Here is a 20867-nt window from a genome sequence, read left to right on the forward strand (position 1 = left end):
ATATGTGGTGTAGTGTATCTTGTACACCAGGCCCATTGCAAGATGCTGTACTCTGTCATCTACTTTGAGCCACCCCACGCTTGAAAAGTGAATAGCAGTGAGGTGAGCCTGAGAAGGAAGGTTAAGCAGGACCCTAATTAGTTTGTTTTGGGCTGTTTGGAGCCTTCTTTTTGGTGCCTTTGAGGCGTCGCAATATCATATATGTGAACTCCATAGAGGGGCTGAATGAGTGCACCCGCTATAGCGTCTTATGTGTATTGTTATTGACCATCGGGACAATCCTCTGTAAGACACAAGTTTGTTGGTTGATTTTTTTATTACCTATGTAAGGTGTGACGTGAGGTTAGGATTTTGTCAGAGCCTTGTATTAGAGAGTTCTGCCAATACTGCGTAGTAAGAAACAGTGCGTGGTATGCCGGAAATGTCACTTTTTACCCATAGATTCTAATGCACTGACTGAGTTACTAGGGCCCAAGGTGGAGGGGCCTTAATTATTTTATACTTTAGCTATTGATAAATAGCAGATATACAAGCTCCAAGTGCCGCGCTGCGAGCTTGTAGATCTGCTATTTTTGAAAAGTCGTGAAAAACCTTGAATATACAGTATGGCTTTTTAAGTGAACATCTGTAACTCAGTTTTGCTTCTGGGGGGGTCCCTGGAATTAAATATTTTGAGATGGGGGTCCTTCACATGAAAACGTTTGAGGATCACTGACATAAAAACATTAGGTTTTTCATAAACCTAAATTTAAAATATTCTAAGACTTGCACAAAATGTTTCAAAACTATTATGTATTTTTCAATGCTATTGATTAAATGCGTCTAAATGGGTTAAACCCTATGAAGAACATTCAGTGAATCCTTGTACCCAGGGCCCAGCATTTGGTGCAACACCCCTGAGTAGCCTAATTTAGAGGGGCATTTAAAAAGCTAGAGAGAGAAAAAAAAAAACATGAATCAAAAGCTAGAATCCTGTTGAGCCCTAATGCAGGTGTGTTGGTGGCATTGGCTTTATTTGCATGGCAGTTTCTAAACGTAAGGTCCGTAGACCACCAGGGGTCCAAATGGATCCGTACAGGTAGATTGGGGGCAGAGATTGATGCAAAACAATAAAACATCTCATGGGGGACACATTTTCTATTTCCCTCTCGTATAAAAAATGGGCTCGCCAGCACCGCAGGCCCATTACACAGGTTTGAATCCAACCCTGGTCATGTAAGCCATGTCTCCCTTCTCTCTCTCTGCCTTACGTTTCCCATTTCTCTACTATCTAAAAAAATAATGTGTAAACTGTAATATACAGAAAAAAAGATAACCACAAATCTGAAACAAACAAAAAAGCTCTTTGAATAGGGAGGACAGGGTACAGCCCTGATGATGTCTTCATGAAGGGTTCGGATAAGGAAGTCAACCATCCAGATGACAAAGCAGACCACTCTAGAACGGCGTAGAACAGACCTGCATTCGTAACCAGATGGTCAGAAAATGGTGAAATAGCGGATGGATTCAAACAGACGTTGCGTCTCGAGTCAAAGCCCAAATCTTTATCTGCAGTTGCATCCCACTGTTCCTATCTACCGTCGCCTAGCACTGAAAAGTTGAGAAAACATTTATGGATTCTGAAAAGGGAATAGATACCCTTGTTCTTGGCTCATACCAGCAATAATAGCTTTGTCTAGATGCCATTCAAGGCCTTTTCCTGCTGTACTGTCTCAGCACAGCAGTACTGATTCTACTGTAGCCACGAACAGCTGCCTCTCAAGGCCATCTCCCAGGTCAGATGTACACACTTTCCTCCTCCTCAAACAAGGAATTCCAAGGAAAGTGCCTCCCGGACCTTCAGATTCTGTTCCGTCGAGGCACAGACATTTGAAGTCCTCGATTACCTCGAGCTGGCAGTAGAAATTGTTCTGTCCTCCGTGTTAAGTGCCATCACTTAGCTGTTTTCTTGGCATTGAGCATCGAGTCCAAACATCCTGCACTCTTATTTGTACTGCCAGTTCCCTTTCTTACTCAGCTGTGTCAGAGACCATAGTTGAGGTTGGTGATCATGGTGGGAAATACCGGTACTCACTTCCTTGGGACCAGCATGAAACCTGGTGTCTCCTCCCTGCTACTGATTGCAAGTCTCAGGGCCAGCATGTCAGAAGAACCTCAAAAAATGTAAATCTTCAGTCTCACGGTTGGTCAGAAGAACCTTGGCTCGAGTCCGACTGTAGTTTCCCACTGCCATCTTCTCAGGAAAGGTAAGCAAATGAGTGCCTGGAACTAGCTTAGCCTTAGTTTGACCATCTTCCTCATCAAGGACTGTTTTTATGGTGAAGGATCATTTAATATAAGAACACAGTTAGGTTGACTTCATGGTGGTGTCATTATCTGGGCACCTCCATCTCTAAGAGATTCAAGAGGGATTCATTTGTCACTTGCATACAGGTACAAGCAGTGAAATGATGGTGGGATCTGTTCCACAAGGACTGTGCTATTACAATCAAAATAGTAATAAATAAAACATACCAATGATAAAGTAATAATACTGGACATAATGAAAAAAAGATTGTACATAACAGAAATAAAGTTGAACAGCAGAAACAGTATGATAAGCCTCTTAATGCATTATTATGTTAAATGTAACAGCAGTGTCAAATGTGCAACATCACATATCTATTTCACTTGTCTATGTACGCTGTGCAAGTAACAGCTTGAGCAGCTGTTTGGATTCTTGCAGTTGTTTTATTTCGTTTTTTTCTGTATTTTATTTCACTTACTGTTTTGTTCTTTTGTTTTTGACGTGCCCTCATTGCATTTGATGACATTCGTACACTCTCCAAGTTACAGACCAGTAAGGGTGCATTTGGTTCCCTTAGTACACTCTCATAGTTCCAGACCCGTAAGCGTCCCATTGGACCTCTGGGTGGTCCGCAGACCCGATGTTGAGAACCAGCGCTGTAAGAAACCGACAAAGAGCCCTTCTGAATCTTCCCCGAAGCACTCTTTATTTATCAACTGTCTTTTAGTTTGAGATTTTCTCAAAGACGGAGAGGTTCGCGTGCACCTTATCAAGGACATTGGTGATTCTCGCAGCCTCCATTATGCGATTTTATTCCAAGATATTTAAGACGTAATCTTTCCCCTCCTGGAACTTGGTCGTTGTGATGGCCATGACATCCTCTATGAATCGAATGGCCTGGTCGGGATACAAGCAAATAAACGAGATGTTGAGGGCAAACAGAAACACTAGGAAATAAGAGAATAAGTAGGCAAACAGGTCGGACTTCTCCTCTTCCAGTAGTCTGTTCTTTGTCGAGATGTCTGTTTCGTCCATTTTGCTGCTGCTGCCTGGAGCGAAGCTGAACGAGGAGGTCACGCTTTGCCCCGCAGCAGGCAAAGACTGCTTTTCTGTGCCCAGCTCCTGCTTGCAGTTCTTACAGACATCCGCTTCCAAGCGCTGCTGCTCCAGCTCAGGTATCCTCTCCTGCTTGCTGTTCATCCAGAGGTCTGGTTCTTCCGTGTTGTTGCTGCTCGTGGCCAAGCTCAGCTCCTGGGTCAAACACTGCTTCTGTGCCATCAGCTCCTCCTTCTCCTCCTCCAGTTCGCTGTTCTTCAGGATGATCTGGTAGAGCTTGGCGTTGCTCTCCTTCAGGGCCTCGTTCTCCGACAGCAGGCGGTCGTAGTCTATCTTGTAGACCTCCACCTTCTCCAGGGGCTCCACCCGGTTGGAGGGCCCCCGCTTGGCCCTCGAGGTGGGCGTCGCCGTCTTTGGCAATTTGTGAAGCTCCGGAACGGCATCCATTTCGTTGGTAATGTCCATGGTCTTCTCTGTGAGGTCGGGGACTGTGAATTATCACTCTAGTTCTCTGCAACAATGATCTGTGTCGAAGTGAGGCTTGTTCAGCACGTGAGCACACTTAAGTGGGGTTTTGGGTGATGTTTCATATGACGTAATGCCCACAACACCCATAAGGTCATAGCACTTGAGTGGCAGTGGCTCAGGGGTAGAGAAACCGTCATCAGAACACAGAGGGTTCCCAAAGGGTTCCCAGTTTGATCCCGGGCTCCCCTGGAGTTAATGTCGAAGAGTCCTCAAGCAAGACTCTTAACCCCTAGTTGCTCCCAGTGAGCAGGTTGGTTGGTGCCTTGCATGGTTTCCTCCGCCATCGGTTTATGAATGTGTGTGTGAATGGCTGAATGTCATGCACAATCTATGCATATAGCGCCTTGGATAAAGGCGCTATGTATTGCTTTATTTTACCACTTGCTCCTGTTAAAGTAATAGGAATATCAAAGTTAGAGAAGAACCATAGATGAATGATAATTAATAATTTGATGGCCATTAAGTTAATAAATTATTATTCAACCATATTTCCAACTTATTTATTAGTGTGGTTGCCCTAAGCAACCAGACTATTAGTACTTGTCTGACTTTCTTTCTTTCTTTCAGGATATTATTTTGTCGTGTTACTACCACAGTTTTAGTGGAACGCGCTTGGTTGGATTCCTCGTGACTTGCGTCAGGCCAACTACACTTGCAATTTCCCAGAATTACATCGTTCTAGTTTTCTTTAATTGTAAATGAATGCCCTACTTCATAATACAAAGTGTCGCAGAAAAGTAGGGAAAAATAGAAGCTCACAATGTGTTTCATCGCGATGTGTTGTCTGTCAGCTTGTAGATCTGCTATTTTTAAATGTTTTCAAAAAAGTTAAACATGTTTTGTTTGTTTGTTCTGCACCTTGTCTTTGTTAATATGTTGGATTTGTGTTAATGTGTATTTTCATTTAAAGTTCCAATCACACAAAACTGTGGTGACCCACCTGTAATAGTCTCGCAAGGCCAGACTGTTGCCTCCGCGATTTGGGCAAATGCTCCCGGCATACAGTCTGGTGCATCGAAAGAAGAACGATGAGTACCGGTTAAAGTGGAAGTGAAGCCCCCTCGTCACTTCCGTTTCCGTCTCACATTGCACACATTTATCATTATATAAATAGCTTGCTGCTTAGCAGAAATGACATTTTAAAATATATTTTCTTGAACGGTAATGCCCGTTTCCATAACTCGCCGTTCGGGAGCTGCTGTTCCAGACTCTATATAGCATTCAGAGATTGTGGAATAGTTGTCTGGCTACGCGTGACTACACCTGTAATAACTCTGATGAGCCCAGGATCCCAGATCCCTGCCCTATTTTATATTTCACACAAAGTAGCGATGTATTATTATGAGCTTGTAGATCAACTAGTTTTGCTAAAAACAAAGGTATTTTGTCTAATGACACGGCAGGGCAAGTATAGCTGCTTGGTGGACCCTGAGCTGGTGTGTTTCAATCAATCAGCATCCCACCATCAGTTCAGTCCACAAACAGATACATAATGAGTTCATTTTTGTATAATGCAAATGATCAAGAGAGTCAACGTTGACTTCCACTCTGACAGTGCATGGGGGGAAGGGGCTTTCCAATTGGAAGTGAAACATGCATTTCTTTTTTTGAAAGAGATGTCCTAAAAACCCTACCTACAGTCTGGCTTCAAGCATTGAAGATGCAGTGTCTACATTCAGACAGCAGGTGGCCATACCTGAAGGCAGCATTCAATAGAATTGCCTTGTCCAAACTCTCCTGAACTTAAAGGCTGCTTGTATATGATAATAACCGGGTATATGTATGCTAGAATGTGATAATTGCCCTCTCTGTGTAGAAATCCATGCCGTTACGCCACATCTCCAGTATTCACTTGAACATGCTTAGTTCAATGTCGTATCAAGCACCGAAAATAGTCGACCTTCAAGCTCACAACGCGTCGCATCGCAGCGTAACACATTGTGTAGCCTGGAGGTCTGCTATTTTCGATACTTTCACCAAAAGGCCCTTTTATAAATGTCAGCCCCTGCCTCTCTAACATTCTCTGCACGTCCCATGGGACTGGCTATGATGAAATTAACTTCACAGTGTTCTTTTATAGACCTGGTTGATTGTTTCTCTCACTAAATCTGGCCAGCGAGGTGGTGAGGGACTGTAAGGTGAACTGAGATCCATCTTAAGAAAATAGAATATTGTGTAAAAAAGCATTGCAGATACAGCACCCCAAATCATAACTGAAACTTCCCACTAGTCTTCAAGCAACTCTGATTTCAGAAGGTTGACATTTCTCTATTATAAATCCTTGTTTTGAGTGGTCTCATGTAATATTGTAATATTCTGAAATATGGACTCTTGATATTCATGACCTGTATGACACAAAAATTCAAAATTCACTAGTTAAACTTTTCCGCTGCCATTGGAAATTGATGGAAACACATTTGAGTGGTGCTAGCTTGAGTATTGGTTGAGCTTCACATGACAGTTAGTTACTTATCAATGTGGGGGTCCTTCACATGAAAGTATTTAAGCACAAATAGGCCTGTCACAATTATTACATGATCGTCTAATCGCAATTACTTGACATAATCGCAATTATTTTGTCATAATCTTTTCCATGTTGAAAAAAAATATATATATATATAATCAAAATCAAAATAGTGGAAATAGCAGATCTACAAGCTCACAACAATCGTCCATTTCCACAACCAATGTTCTTTTTAAAGTATAAAGTTGTCAGTCATTTCTTTGTATATTTATGTTAAGTGTCATATCTGCCATGTGCAAAGCCTAAACGCCAAACAGAAATGTAATTGTCAGCGACAAAAACACACATAAATCGTCAATCGCAATTATTTGAGTGACAATCATGTAAAATGACATAATCGTGACAGCCCTAAGCATCACTACTTGGATCATTACAGTAAACGTGTGCCAACCTGACTGAATGGCACAAAGGCCTGCACAAGGCTATACTGAATTAACACTTCTGCATCCATTACAATTATATCTAAATATTTGAGATAGTCATTAGATAAAAGAAGAGTGTTCAAATGTTTTCATTTAATTCTATCATTTTAGTGATTTTAACGATTTTGATTTGCATGCACGCCCACAGGTTGGGGGCATGCATGCAAGTGGCTAAATATGTTTTTTAGACAAAATAAGCCCGTTCCCAAAATGCACCGCAATCTTTCATGGGCAGATGTGACTTATGGGGGCCGATGTAGTAACAAAGACGGCTTATTGTCTAAAAAGACATTTAGCCACTTGTACGCATGCCCCAACCCACTGAAATCAAAATACTAAAATCGTAAAACAATAGAAAGCAGTATTATGGAAACATTTTAACACTCATCTTTTCTTTTCTCTAATTACAATCTAAAATATGATATGTAAAAAAATGTCAATGGATATCTGCAGCACATTAACTGTCAGGAAGAAAAGGAGAAATGCCAAATCTGTCACTTTTTCTTTAAAACCTATTTTACTTGGTACAGTACAGTTACATGGAACATGAACAGGTTTCTCAGTACATGTCACTAATCAACATCTCATCCAGAGAGAAAGCAAACAGGTAGAAGATATGGAAATTCAAACATTACTGAGACCTAAACTTTGAAATTCAAAATATTTAAATAGAGAGAAAAGAAAACAAGACTTTGAATTTGGATTAAAGACTCCCATGGACCTTCATCGGTACATTTTTTTTAAACAAATAATTTACACGGCTGTCAAAGTAAGGATGGTTAAAACGGATAGCGATACAATCGCAACAACAAAGAAAAATAGGGTAAAAAAAAGGTTGTTTCTTTTTTGACACGTTGGATTAAAACAGGTGAACCATGAAAACGCGCCGCCGAGCATTAAAACAATCACACAAAAACCATTTGGATCTTCATAAACCGTCCCCCTTTCACAACCTATAAAAATAAACACGGGAAGAGCCTTTTTTTTTCGGGAGGATAAAAGTTCATCAGTTTGAAGGCTTGTGGAAAGAGAGAGCGAGAGAGAGCTGTCCTCCGAGAAACGCAACGTCTGACTGCTGCAACAATCACAGTTTAGACGAGGCCAGCGTCGAGTTTGTAGCTTCTTCACAAAACCACACGTTCTGTCGTTCAGGCTTCAAAGCTGACGTGTCCCCCGTATCTGACCTCCATGTGTGGGTCAGTCCACCTGGACTCCAGCCCCGACCTTGGAAGGGTTTTTGTGAACGATTGGAGATCCGGATTTCGGGGAGTCATACATAGACCAGTGTTTCTCAAACCTTTTTTTTTATATTTTTTATTTCAAGGACCCCCCTGTTTGACAGCTATTATCATTAGTTTTGATCTCTGGGACCCCTAATCCACACTCGGTGCTTAAATCAACACAGACAGTGTACAAATGGAACCAAACGGCTCCACTTGTACACTGTCAGTGTTAAAGACCCAATAAGGTCCATTTGGTTCCTAAATATCAATCATATCGCCATGGGAGGGGGGCCTCCTGGAACCCCTTCAAGGGCCCCAGGACCGCACTTTGAGAACCAGTGTCCTGGACCTGCGATTAGCAATGATTTCACTGACAGTCTGTTTACAGCTTGTGTTTTTAAAAAAGGGTGGAAAAAAGAATAAGGCTGCATTGAGCTTTCACAGGGGTCACTCGTAAGACACGACGACTTGAGTGTTTGTGGGATTTTAAGTTTGCCACAATTTTAACCACTTTCAAAAACAGACAAATCGACAAATCTAGTTGTGCAGCGTAGCAGCTTATAGATTGGCTTTTTTTTCCTTTTTTCTTTTGGAAAACGAAACATTTCCATGCAACAAAAGGCTCCACTTTCAACTCCAGGTTGAAAGTGGATACAAATTGGAATATAACAAGGTCATAAAAATAATAAAGTAATGGCCGGTACATCTTCTGCCAGACTGGTATACCGGGCGGGCTCTACTGTGAAGCAGGCGTCAAGTTTTCATCCTAATATCCCCTAGTTATCTTGGACACGTTTGCGTAGTGACTGTGTGTGTGAGTGCATATTTTTTTTAAAGGGGCACGTCACCCATTTTCAACCTCATCTTCATATAAATGGTCTCTACACAAATGCCAATTGTAAGATTGCACCATTTCTGTCTACTCACTCTCGGGCCTTTTCCACCAAAAGAACCTTGGTTCAAGAGCCCGTGCCGTTCAACCTTCTTGGAACCCTGGTTTGTTCTTGCGAACCGGCTTGGGTTTCCACCAGATTGAACCAGAACGAACCAAGGATTTGATGAGCTGCTTTGAAGACATGCCATGTCCTTAAGTCCATGACAACCACTGCAGCTTTCCCCCGTAGTCTCATCAAAGAGCAGGCCGATTTTGAATTTGCTCTAAGTTTGAAATCTCGTTTTAAGTTGCCAAAACCCGTCTTGCCGACGATGTCACTCGTTTCGGAACGGTACACCGCCCTCCTCTGAAGACGGCGTAGACAGAAATGGTGGCTTCTTATAATAATGGACCAATTATATCAAGATAGTGGATTCCAGGGACTCTGTGGATTCCTTGTTTAGGTCTGTGACTGACAGTGTACAAATGGAACCAAATTTGGTTCCATTTGTACACTGTCAGAGTTGACCTTGAAATTCCAAACGTTTGAGAAACACTATATTAAGATATGGTTGAAACTGGGTGGCACTGTCCTTTAATAAAATAAACTAAACTATCCGCTTCCCTTTGCCAGAGCTTCATCTAAGCGGAGGGGAGTAGGGGGGGATATGTGGTGTCTCTACTCCATGGCGTCGGGGTCTGCCTGGGCCATGTAAGCGTCCAGCTCAGCGTCCAGGTGGCCCTTGGTCTTGGACATGTATGCGTCCAGCTGGTTGTCCAGCTGCTCTCGGGTCACCACGGGGCGACCCGGTCCTCCTCGTCCGCCACGCCCGCCTCCACGACCCACACCGCGTCCGCCTCGGCCCGGGAAGCCACCCCGCCCGCCTCGCAGACCTCCGCGACCACCTCCTAAACGGGGGGGAAAAAACAAACAGGGATTATTTTAAGGCAATTATTGGACGGTCATACGCTGACCTAACATGTCATGATTGTATGTACCGATGTCTCTGGTTCACATTGACACATTTCTTGGGGCAATCTGCCCAGATCATGCATGTCATGCAAGTCTTCTCTTCTTTTTTAGTTTTTTACTCTCAAAAAAGCATCTGCAATGTAGTGCATTTGAAACTACATTGCAGTGCACATCATGGGGTGATCACTGCTTGCCTCCTGTGAATTGTTTTATTTTAATTTTAGTTTATTGTATTGTTATTTTGTTGCTGAGTGAGGTCAGCAGACAAAGTGACATGAGTGATATGAAAAAAAACTGAGTGAAATGTGCCAATGTCAACCAGAGACATCGGTAGGCCTGCAGGGCTTGACATTAAAGCTTGTCCAGTTGTCCGGGACAATTAATAAACCCTTCCAGACAAGTTCATTATAAATGGAATCGTCCGTTGGACAAGTGGCGCTTGGTTTCACTTTTTCTGTGATGCTCCTAGCAGCTTTGTGCTGTATGCAGACTATGGACTGACCATACTATGGAGTGGAGGGACGTTATTCATTCCATTTCAATGTCTGACTCCTATGCATGCACTTAAGAAAGAAATTACTGTTTCCTCTGTGTTGAATGAAGTCTTTTGATCACACCTATTGATTCTTGGTCATGGGACCCTCGGGGCTTGGCTTGTGTACAAAGACACTGAGAAGGCCAGTTCTAGAAAAATAACGTTTTGGAATTCCTAAAGGTTTTCTGTAAAAACCTATGTTGCTATATCAGTGGTGCTCACATTTTTGTCATGTCAAGGACCCCCAAAATTATATGCATTTGTATTGATATGCCACCCTCATTTATTTAAAATGTTGGTGGGGGTCTCTCGACCACACGTTGAGAAACTATACTCTAAATCAGTGGTTCTCAACCTTTTCAGTCCGCGACCCCCCAAGATAATCATATTTGAACTGGGGACCCCCCACTCTAACAAGCACTTGGACTTGTATGAGTTCAGGGATTGCATTTAGTTTGACTTAGTTCCACAGATGTTAGACTTATAGATTGTCTATTTTTACACTTTATGCCCCTTATATTATTTGACAATTTGCCAATGTTGGACCAGTTTATATAGTATGAGAGGGCTTTGGAATAGCGGCACTAGTTACATATCTTACACTATAAGATAAACACACATGAAATGGGAAATGGGTGGAAATGTCTTCATCCCATTATGTACAGAAGTGGTAGGTTTTCAGGTTGCTACAGACTCTTGAAAACAAATCATTGCATTGGGTGGGTTTGCGTACTTTAGAAGCCATGGAGGAAGCTGACAGGCCCTTCTTGATGTTAATCAATCTAGTCACCTTAATTAAATGTAGGCCTAGAATTATTGAATGCTTTAACCAGTGAAAAATAGCAGATATACAAGCTCACAGCGCAGCATCGAGTGCCGCGCTGCGAGCTTGTAGATCTGCTATTTTTGAAAAAGTCGTGAAAACGTGTGCAAATCTTTGACTATATGTATTTTCAAAGCGAACGTTTGTAACAAAGATTTTGCTTCTGGGTGGTCCCTGAACTAAATATTTTGAGATGCAGGTCCATGGCCAAATAAATATCATTTTGGGGGTCCTTCACATGAAAAGGTTTGAGAACCACTAACATAGTAGTCTCAAGAACAGACTAACTGAGCTCCATTTAAGTGAAAAGGACCTTTTCTTTGACGATGGCTGGCCAGATTGCTGACATAGAAACATGGGTTTTTCAAAAGACACTTGTAGAATCGGGCCAAAATTCAAATTTTCATGATTTAAAAAAAATAGCAGATCTACAAGCTCGCAGCGCGGCACTCGGTGCCGCGCTGTGAGCTTGTATATCTGCAATTTTTCAATTGTTAAAGCAGTCAATAATTCTAGGCCTAAATGGGTTAAAAGATGTCAAAATGAGGGGTGATGCGATTTTTTCAGGGGGCATGTCATGTGGTCTACCTGCACAGCCTTTGTGATCTACTGGTAGCTCATGATCTACCTGTAGGGCAACCCCTGGGTTAAATTGACACGTGGGGACGCCCCGGTTGAGAACCACTGTTCTAAATCAGCATCAGAATCTCATTAAAGCAGTGCCATCGTCTCACCTCTGGCTCCAACACCTCTCCCTCCTCCTCCTCCTCCTCCTCTGAGGGGTCCTCCACGGCCAGGACCCCCACCTCCTCTCTGTCCCCTCATGCCTCTACGCAGACCGCCGCGCCCCGGACCCCCACGACCTTGATGCATCTGGACCCCCGTGGCCAGCCGCTTCCCTGGAGAGAGAGAAGAGAGAGACACACACAGTCATTATACGGACTGAAATATATGGTCATCTGCCGTTATTAGCATCGGCAAACAGGGACCGGTCATTGTTACGCTGAAGGTTCAATTTTGGGTCGTCACACACAGCCAGCCAGGAGGATAAATAAAAGCACCAGTCCCTCTCCAAAAGGTTAACTATTGTCTACTTGAAGCACCCAGGGCAGCAAGATGCTCGGGCGCTGGGAAGAGGGAGCGATCTGGCACGTCTTTATGAAAGAAGAAATTACAGGCCTTTTACTTTTAACAGAGTAGTATTTTTATTAGGGCTGGGACTCAATTAAAATTGCAATTGCATGTTTAATCACAAATATTTGACCTTAGAAGCAGCTTTAATTCAATTAAAACAAATTTTAGTATACAAGTGAGTTTTTCACAAGTTTCCCATCCACTGGGCCGAGGAAATAAGCGGTCTGCACTGGGGTTTGTTGACTGTTGGCTAGGGTTGGGGACGGTAACCGCCGTACCGCGTGTGCTTACCGCGGTAAAAAAAGACAAAAAAAAAAAGTCTATTTTTATTGGAAAACAAGCGAGTTTTAAAACAGGGGAGAAGCAAGGACTGCATGCGCTCCATGCCGCTTTGCTCTGGGCCGTGTACCACATGTTTGGAAGCCACATACGTCACTCAGACACACAGACCTGCACAGACAGGGCAGCACAGCAGCCGCGTAGAGGAGTACAGAGCAGCGTAAACTTTCTCTGTAATCCAGACAACACAAGGATGTTAATACATACCTTGTGTTGTCAGTTTCTTTTTTATTCATACGGATTACTGGCGGAGCGCGGGCCGCGTGGACTAAAACCGAAAATGAAACTATTTTACTTTTTCCACCGCGACGCGCATTGTGCCCCGTCCGGCGGCGTGTTGGCGATTTTATAACCTTTTCTGTCAAGTCTTGTAACTAAAACCTGTATATAGCAGCACTCAATCACTGCGATGTGAGAGTTGAGACGTGACGTGAGTTTACAGAATCACTGTACACGATCTGACTACCCGTCCTCTTCTGGTTTGTTCACACAGCTGTTTTGTCTGAAAAGCCCAAGTAGCTAGCCTACGTTACTATGGAAACCCGACAGTGCAGATCTAAAAGCTCAGAACGCGTCGCGGATGCGATGTGTTGTGAGCTTGTAGATCTGCTCCTTTCAAAGCCAGACTCGCTGTGCTGTATGGAGAAGTATAACTCGGGCAGTCAGGCTGTGGAGAGGCGACTTTTGGGAATATGATTGCAATAGTTTGGCTTATCGCCGAACCTTAATTAATAGATAAGGGGGTGCGGTAATTACCGCAATACCGGCGGTAAATGGGAAGACGGTAATCGCGGTAACAAAATGTCGATACCGCCCCACGCCTACTGTTGGCTGGTGCTCCAGTGAGAAGGTTTCTATGGTGCACGATTAAAATGTTTTATTGCGTTAATTTTCTGTAATTAATTAATTTGTTAAAGTGCCAGCCTTAATTTTTATATCATGGATTTGCTACTTTCTCTCAAGTAAAAGAAACATAACATATATAACATATATATGTCTACTTCTTCAACCACTGACACCATCTCAGAGATGCATACAGTAGCAGCAGTCCTGCGGGTCTCCTGTGTGCTCACCTCTCAGAGAGAGCGCTCCTCTCATGGCTCCTCCTCGGATGCGTCCCCTCAGGCCTCCTCGCAGGCCCCTCATGCCTCCTCTGGCTCCTATGTTGACTCCTCCTCTCATCAGAGAGCCCATGGGACGGCCCAGACGGGCCTGGATGTTGCTCTTGCCCAGACGCTGTTTGAGAGACTGGAATACAAACACCGTCACACCATTACATCAGCTGGGTCCAGGCTAACCTCGCATCACCAGGCTTTCCACCTCGGAGGAAAGCCTGGTATTGGTTTACAACGGGCCGTTTCCACAATCACTATTTAACCCATTTTAGGCCTAGGATTATTGAATGCTTTAACTGTTGAAAAATAGCAGATATACAAGCTCACAGTGCGGCACCGAGTGCCGCGCTGCGAGCTTGTAGATCTGCTATTTTTGAAAAGTCGTGAAAACGTGTGAAAATCTTTGAATATATGTATTTTTAAAGCGAACGTCTCACGTAACTCAAATTTTGCTTCTGGTGGTCCCTGGAACTAGATATTTTGAGATGGGGGTCCGTGGCCAAATACATATCATTTTGGGGGTCCTTCACATGAAAAAGATTTGAGAGACTGACATAGTAGTCTCTCAAGAACAGACTAACTGAGCTCCAGTTAAGTGAAAAGGACCTTTTCTTTGACGATGGCTGGCCAGATTGCTGACATCGAAACATAGGTTTTTCCAAAAAACCTTAGAAGGATTCAAAAGACACCGATAGAATCGGGTCAAAATTCTAATTTTCACGATTTTTCAAAAATAGCAGATCTACAAGCTCGCAGCGCGGTGCCGCGCTGTTAGCTTGTATATCTGCTATTTTTCAATAGTTAAAGCATAAAATAACGATACACAAAATGTGTACCCGTTCTGAATGGGTTAAATGCTAGAGAATTGTAGCCTTGCCATGGATTATACCAAACGAACATTTCAAAAAGTAAGCAAAACTATGCCACATCTAGGGTTTTATTGGAGACCCAAACTAATGAAAACAGCTGATCTGTTAGTATTTTCGCTATTCTTAATGATCACTTTCTTACATTCATAGGATTTCTTAGAAGAAAATTGGATTTTTACTCGAGCCGTGACCCATAAAAATGGTTGGGTTGGGAAACGGTGATTGACACATTACGAGTCCATTTTGGTTCCATGTGAATCAAGGATTGTACATTGCATATTCGGGTCTCAGAATAGTATTGGGGTCCATGGACTAATACACATACAGTGGGGCGGCATAGCTCAGGGGTAGAGAAACCGTTATTAGAGCACGAAGGGTTCCCAGTTCGAATCCGGGCTCCCCCTGAGTTAATGTCGAAGGGTCCTTGGGCAAGACTCTGAACCCCACATTGCTCCCTGTGAGCTGGTTGGTGCCTTGCATGGTTTCCTCCGCCACCGGTGTATGAATGTGCGCGTGAACGGGTGAATGTAGCGCACAATCTCTGTAAAGCGCTTTGGATAAAATCGCTATATAAATGCACCATTTACCATTTACACATTTAATTGGGAGACCTTGAAAGAGACGATATTTTTGCGATTATGTTGCGAGGAAAACGTTGAGATAATAGCCATTTTGGTTAGAACTGACTGAAAATAACTTTGTACTTCAAGTTTAAAATCAAATTCAAGTGTCCAAATAAATTCCAAATATTATCAAATGATCTCGTTGCGGGGGCGACACCCACTTTGAAAAGCCCTGCTCTACCTGCTTGTGGTGCAGCGCTGCCTGCACGCTGGGTCTGTTCTCCATCTGCTGGGCCAGGCGGCGGTTGCGCGCGCTGGCCATGTGCTGCTGCTGCATGGTGGCGCGCACGCTCACCGCCGTCACCGGAGCCTTGTTCTTCAGCATGTTAGTGAAGCTTCGGGGGGAGGGAAGGGGGGAGAGAGAGAGAGAGAGAGAGGGAGAAGGAAGAGGGAGGGAGGGAGGTTTCCAAAATCAAGTCATTTGGCTTACCATGGACGTTGGTGGCTCTCTGTGTGCAATGCAAGACTTGTATTGGCCCACCTTGTCGGCACCGTTTGTCGCTACGTTTTCCCCTCTCAATGCATCATACAGACAATCCCAAATGCCTTTTTTTGAGCAGTAATTCAGCATATTTTTGTCAAACAACAAAAAAAACAAGATTGTAGGACAGCTTGAGAGAGAGGTAGAGCAGTGGTTCTCAAAGTAGATTCCAGGGAGTCTAAATTGACCCTTACAAGTCTGTAACTCTGACAGTGTACAAATGGAACCATGTGAACCCTAATGGGAGAACATATTACTCCAGTCTTACAGCGTCGCTACACTGGCTCCTGGTTGTTTTTAGGATTGATTTCACAATTATTTTACTTGTTTAAAGGGTTATATGACAAAAGAAATATGGTGAAGCAGCTTTTTGCTTCTACGGACCGACAGCTTGGAATAAACTCCCACTTAGTAGGGTCTCAAACCAAGGTTCTGTGACCATCCTCTGGCAAGGATGTTTTGATCATTGATTTGACCTCTATGGACCCTTTATAAAAGATTTAGCTCCCAGGTCCCTCGCAAAAATCCCAGGCTTTTTTGCTAGAAGCCGCTAGAGTTGGTGTCCCATTAATTTTACATTACAGGGAAAAAAAGCAAAAAATGTATCTGCTTTAAGTAACATATGATGGGTCAAACTAGGGGGTTTTCATGATTCTAAATCCATTGCAAACATTTGTTTTGCATTAAAAACATTCATTGGGCTAAAACGGCCCCCATGGAAGTGTGAAAAGTGATGACTCATCACTTTTCATCACTAAACCATAGTCTTGTTGGCCGTTTTTTAGCCCAAGGAATGTTTTTTGTGCAAAACAGATGCTTCTAATGGATTCCGAATCATGAGAAACCCCTAGTTTGACCCCTCATATGTTACTTAAAACAGATATTTTCTTTGCTTTTTTTCCCTGTAATGTAAAGTTAATGGGACACCAACTCTAGCGGCTTCTAGCAAAAAAGCCTGGGATTTTTGCGAGGGACCTGGGAGCTAAATCTTTTATAAAGGGTCCATAGAGGTCAAATCAATCATCAAAACATCCTTGCCAGAGGATGGTCACAGAACCTTGGTTTGAGACCCTACTAACTATACCTAAGACAGGCAGCCTCTGTGGATAGCTTTGAAGCACAGCTCAAGACCTATTCTTTACTCTTGCCTTTAGCTGATTTTTTAAATTTCTTGTGCTATTGAAGTCTGCACTGTCCTTAAAATGTTTTTATTTCTCTGCTTTATTGAAATCTTATTTTTTCTGTCAAGCACTTGTGCTTCATTTTCTGCTCTGTAAAGCGCTTTGAGCTGCATTTCATGTCATGAAAGGTGCTATACAAATAACGTTTATTATTTTGTTCCATTTGTACACTGTCAAGTGTTGAAATGTTAAAGGTTTGAGAAGCACTGTGGTAGAGGACAGGAGAGTGTTTTCAGCCACTTACAGACAAACCCAGTCGCCCTGCTCGGTTGGGCAGGGCAAGGTTGTCCCGGGCGAGAGAGGCAGCTTTGGTTTTTGGCCTCCCAGCCACTTACAGCCCGGACCGTGCGACACAGGGAGGGGGTTGGGAGGTGGCATCGTTGAGTGAAAGAGGTTGGGGGGGTCGCCTGTGGGTCACGTCCAAGCTAGGACTGGGTGCCAAGTCTGCAGGAGACTTTCAGTAGAGAGAGAGAGAGAGAGAGAGAGAGAGAGAGAGAGATGAGGGTAGAGAGACACATGCTGAACCTTGGATTTCAGAGTGGTGAGAGATCGGCACTCTTAAAGAAGCACCTTTGCTCATTGGATCTGGAGGCACAAGGTTTCCTCATATTTTTCAAGAGCATTACCGTGTCCCGCCAACAAGCAGGGAATGCACGTGCCAAGGCATTTTTAAAGGGGCAATCTGTGCCCCCCTGCTCTCTTCAGGGACTGCTTGTGTTTTACCAAACATCACCTTTTAACTCTTTTCATGACAACGTGTGTGCACTGCTCACACAGGACGTCTGACCAAAGCAAGCCCGTGGCTCTGAGCATTAGAAAACTAGCTACGTCGCTGGCGGTGGCCAGGCGGCCCGCGTAGGGCAGTGCACACATAAAAGAGCCCCTGGGCAGAAACACATCCATGTCGGGTCCGGTTCTCCGCAGCCAGGCAGCGCCGAGTTCAGAACCAACGACTGGCCCCTCCCCTCACAGATCTGGACCAATAACTGTTGCTGACAGGGTGCAGCTCCTCACCGCTCGTTCAGGGAGACCTTGGTGGTGCTTTTCAGCACGACTTTTTGAGAAGAGGTGGCGCTCATTTTAGCTTCTGTTGATGGACTCCTGGGGACAGAGGCAACACAGAAGGAGGATGACGTTAGCGACGCAGAAACCCTCCTATAGTTAAAGTAGTTAAATGTGTTAATAGAAAGACATGTCATTCATATAGATGTATTATTTTTTAGTTGCCAACATTAGCTGGATATTGTCCGATAAATCATCACAATGCAGACTATACAGGGTGCAACAATTAATGTAATTTATTCAAATCAATAAAAAACATGATCGATTTCAATATAATATATTATCTTTTCAGCTAATTGAAAATAGTCATATAGAAATAGATCTACAAGCTTATCTAGATCTGCTATTTGTGAGGAGGAGAAGAAGAAAAAATCAATTAGAAGTCTGCTGCCCAATACATAAATCTGGGGGTCCCTGACAAGAAAAAGTTAAGACCCTTTTCTTGGTATCTGCACTGGCATGACATAACAGTGTAATGTGAATTCCTTCACGTGTTGCAAATGGCACCTAATGAAGGAATGTGTTCTATTCAGATCAAAAACAGTCAAGGTGCTGCTATTGTGCATGTTGGAAAGACTGCCAACACTGAATGGAACGGACTAGAGCCTTTAGCTAGCGTCAATGGTAACACCTAACAGAAGCTTCCGTTTCAGGAAAACTCAAGCCTTGTAGTGTAGAGTCGTTCCGGCTACTGATACTGCCTAGAATACTGGTATCGGCGTGCATGCCAGTCTATGCCATTCCCATACCAAATAATCTATCAATCACATGATGATTGTGTCGTGTCATTTCGTAGTAAGTAATCAATCAATTATTTTGAAGGCTTCAGTAAGTTCAGTTGATGTTGCACTACATTATTATTTTACTAGTAGCTGCACTTTAAACTATTGCAGACTTGTAAGGGGTCATTTGGTACCCCTTCAAGGAACCCAGAGTCCCTGGACCCCAACGTGTCGCATGAGCTTGTAGGTGTAGCTGCTATTATCCAAACATTTGAGTACTTTTACCTTTGGTACTTGACTAACATTTTGAACACAGGCCTCTAACAGAGTATTTCTATATTGTGGTATTGCTACTTTCACTTAAAGGGGAGAACCACTAATTTTTTTAAATTGAACTATGTTTGATTGAAGACTTTTGATTGAAGACTATTAGAAGTTTTCATAGAAATGGGTACAGTTTCATGACGGTACAGTTCACTGGTACAAGGTCAACTAAAAAGAGATCCTAGGAAAGCACTTGGCTTATTTACACAGGAAACCATTGAAGTATCTTAAAGTATGTCATTAAATTAATGTACTTTTGCAGGTGCCATGGTCTCATTGTTCCTACATCCTTAAACCTAACCTCGCGGATAGTCGGGATAGTGAGCGCTTCCCGGTAAAACTGTGCCTAAACCCTCCAGTTCTAGTAGGTAGTTTTTTTTCTTATTATTTCCACTTAAAGGTATATTAATAATTAATGAATTATTAATTTAATATTGAAAATGGGTGGTTCTCCCCTTTAAATAAAACATTTGAGTACTTCTTCCACCACTGAGTGTGATTAAAGGCCACATTGAGCCAGTCATTCGATGCTAATGAGGCCATATCTACTCATGCTCCAACACCGCCATCATTATGCGTTTTAAATCCCCATTAAAAGCTCGCATCGACGCCAAATCCCATGTAAAAGTGAACATAACCGTCGTTTAAACGTAAACACACGGTACATTGACGGTCATTATATACACATATAACAATATACTCACAATAACAGACGGTTTAGAGCAGAACAGCCGGAGCTAGCAGTAGCATTAGCCGGCTAGCTGCTGCTTGTTGTGTGAGGCGTGCAGTCAGTGCGGTTTGCGTTGAGCCCAGCTTGAGCAGCCTTCCTTCTAGTAGTTTGTTTGGTTCTCTTTCGATCGCTGTGTTCTGAGTGGTGGTGTGTGAGCGTGGCTTGTGTAAATGAGTGGATAATGGTTGTAACAGTGAGTTGTCGTTGCGTGTGTGTAGTGTAAAATGGTGCAGCTGTGTGTGTGTGGGGGTGGGTGGAGTGAAAATGGAGATGAGCCGTTTGTTCTAGAGGTGGGACGTTCGCCGACGAATCGTGTCTTTTGAACGGCTCTTTGAAATGAACGATGGGATCCGGTTCGCAGTAGGGAGCCGTTCCTTTCTCTAAATGAACAGTGGTGGGGAAAGTACTCAAGTTCTTTACTGAAGTAAAACGTATCAATACTGCAATGTAGAAATACTCTGCCACAAGTAGAAGAATTAAAAATGTACTTCAGTAAAAGTACAAAAGTATTGGTATAAAAAGTTCTTTAAGTACCAATAGTAGAAAGTATTCATTATGCAGAATGTCCCATTTCACAGGTTTTCCAATTAATCAAATCAAATGTAGAAAAATCTTTTGAAAATAGCCGATCTACATGCTCACAATGCGTCGCAAGACTCGCAACGCGATCGCATTGTGATCGGCTTGTAGATCGCCTATTAAAATGAGTCTTTTGAACGGCTCTTTGAAAGGAACGGATCTCAGAGATCCGGTTCAATTCAAAGAACCATAAATCCCATCTTTAGTTTGTTCTTTGAGTTTAGTTGCCATGAAATGCCAGACTCGCCACCTACTGTCCCGGAGTATGTAGTACAGCCTGAGCACAGTGGTTTGTTTGATTGATTGATTAATGATTGATTGATTGATTGATTGATTGATTGATTGCAGACTATTAAAAGTTTGCATAGGAAAGGGTTTCATGATTGATTGATTGATTGATTGATTGAATTATTAATAAGAAGTTTGCATAGGAAAAGCCTACAGTTTCATAACAGTAAAGTTC

General features: G+C 43.0%; 1 protein-coding gene across 1 annotated transcript; it reads right to left on the minus strand.

The window, feature by feature from the left end:
• Positions 1-7338: 7338 nt before the first annotated feature.
• On the minus strand, positions 7339-20067 carry chtopa (chromatin target of PRMT1a). Its single transcript, XM_080734708.1, has 6 exons — positions 19800-20067; positions 18002-18088; positions 15507-15660; positions 13792-13966; positions 11980-12144; positions 7339-9823 (listed from the first exon to the last, which is right to left on the minus strand). Exons 2-6 carry the CDS (start codon positions 18064-18066, stop codon positions 9594-9596), a joined length of 789 nt encoding a protein of 262 aa, XP_080590834.1. The 5' UTR covers positions 18067-18088; positions 19800-20067; the 3' UTR covers positions 7339-9593.
• Between the last annotated feature and the right edge of the window lie 800 nt (positions 20068-20867).

Source organism: Nannobrachium achirus (genome assembly GCF_963921795.1).
Source record: "Nannobrachium achirus genome assembly, chromosome: 10".
Taxonomy (NCBI): Eukaryota; Metazoa; Chordata; class Actinopteri; order Myctophiformes; family Myctophidae; genus Nannobrachium; species Nannobrachium achirus.

What these genes read in the sequence shown, in the direction of transcription:
- chtopa (XM_080734708.1), bottom strand. Translation starts at nt 18,066, where the DNA reads ATGAGCGCCACCTCTTCTCAAAAAGTCGTGCTGAAAAGCACCACCAAG. An exon ending in AAGGTCTCCCTGAACGAGCG is followed by an intron (nt 15,661 to 18,001) that starts GTGAGGAGCTGC and finishes CTCCCCCCGAAG; the next exon opens with CTTCACTAACATGCTGAAGA. An exon ending in CAGCGCTGCACCACAAGCAG is followed by an intron (nt 13,967 to 15,506) that starts GTAGAGCAGGGC and finishes TTTGTATTCCAG; the next exon opens with TCTCTCAAACAGCGTCTGGG.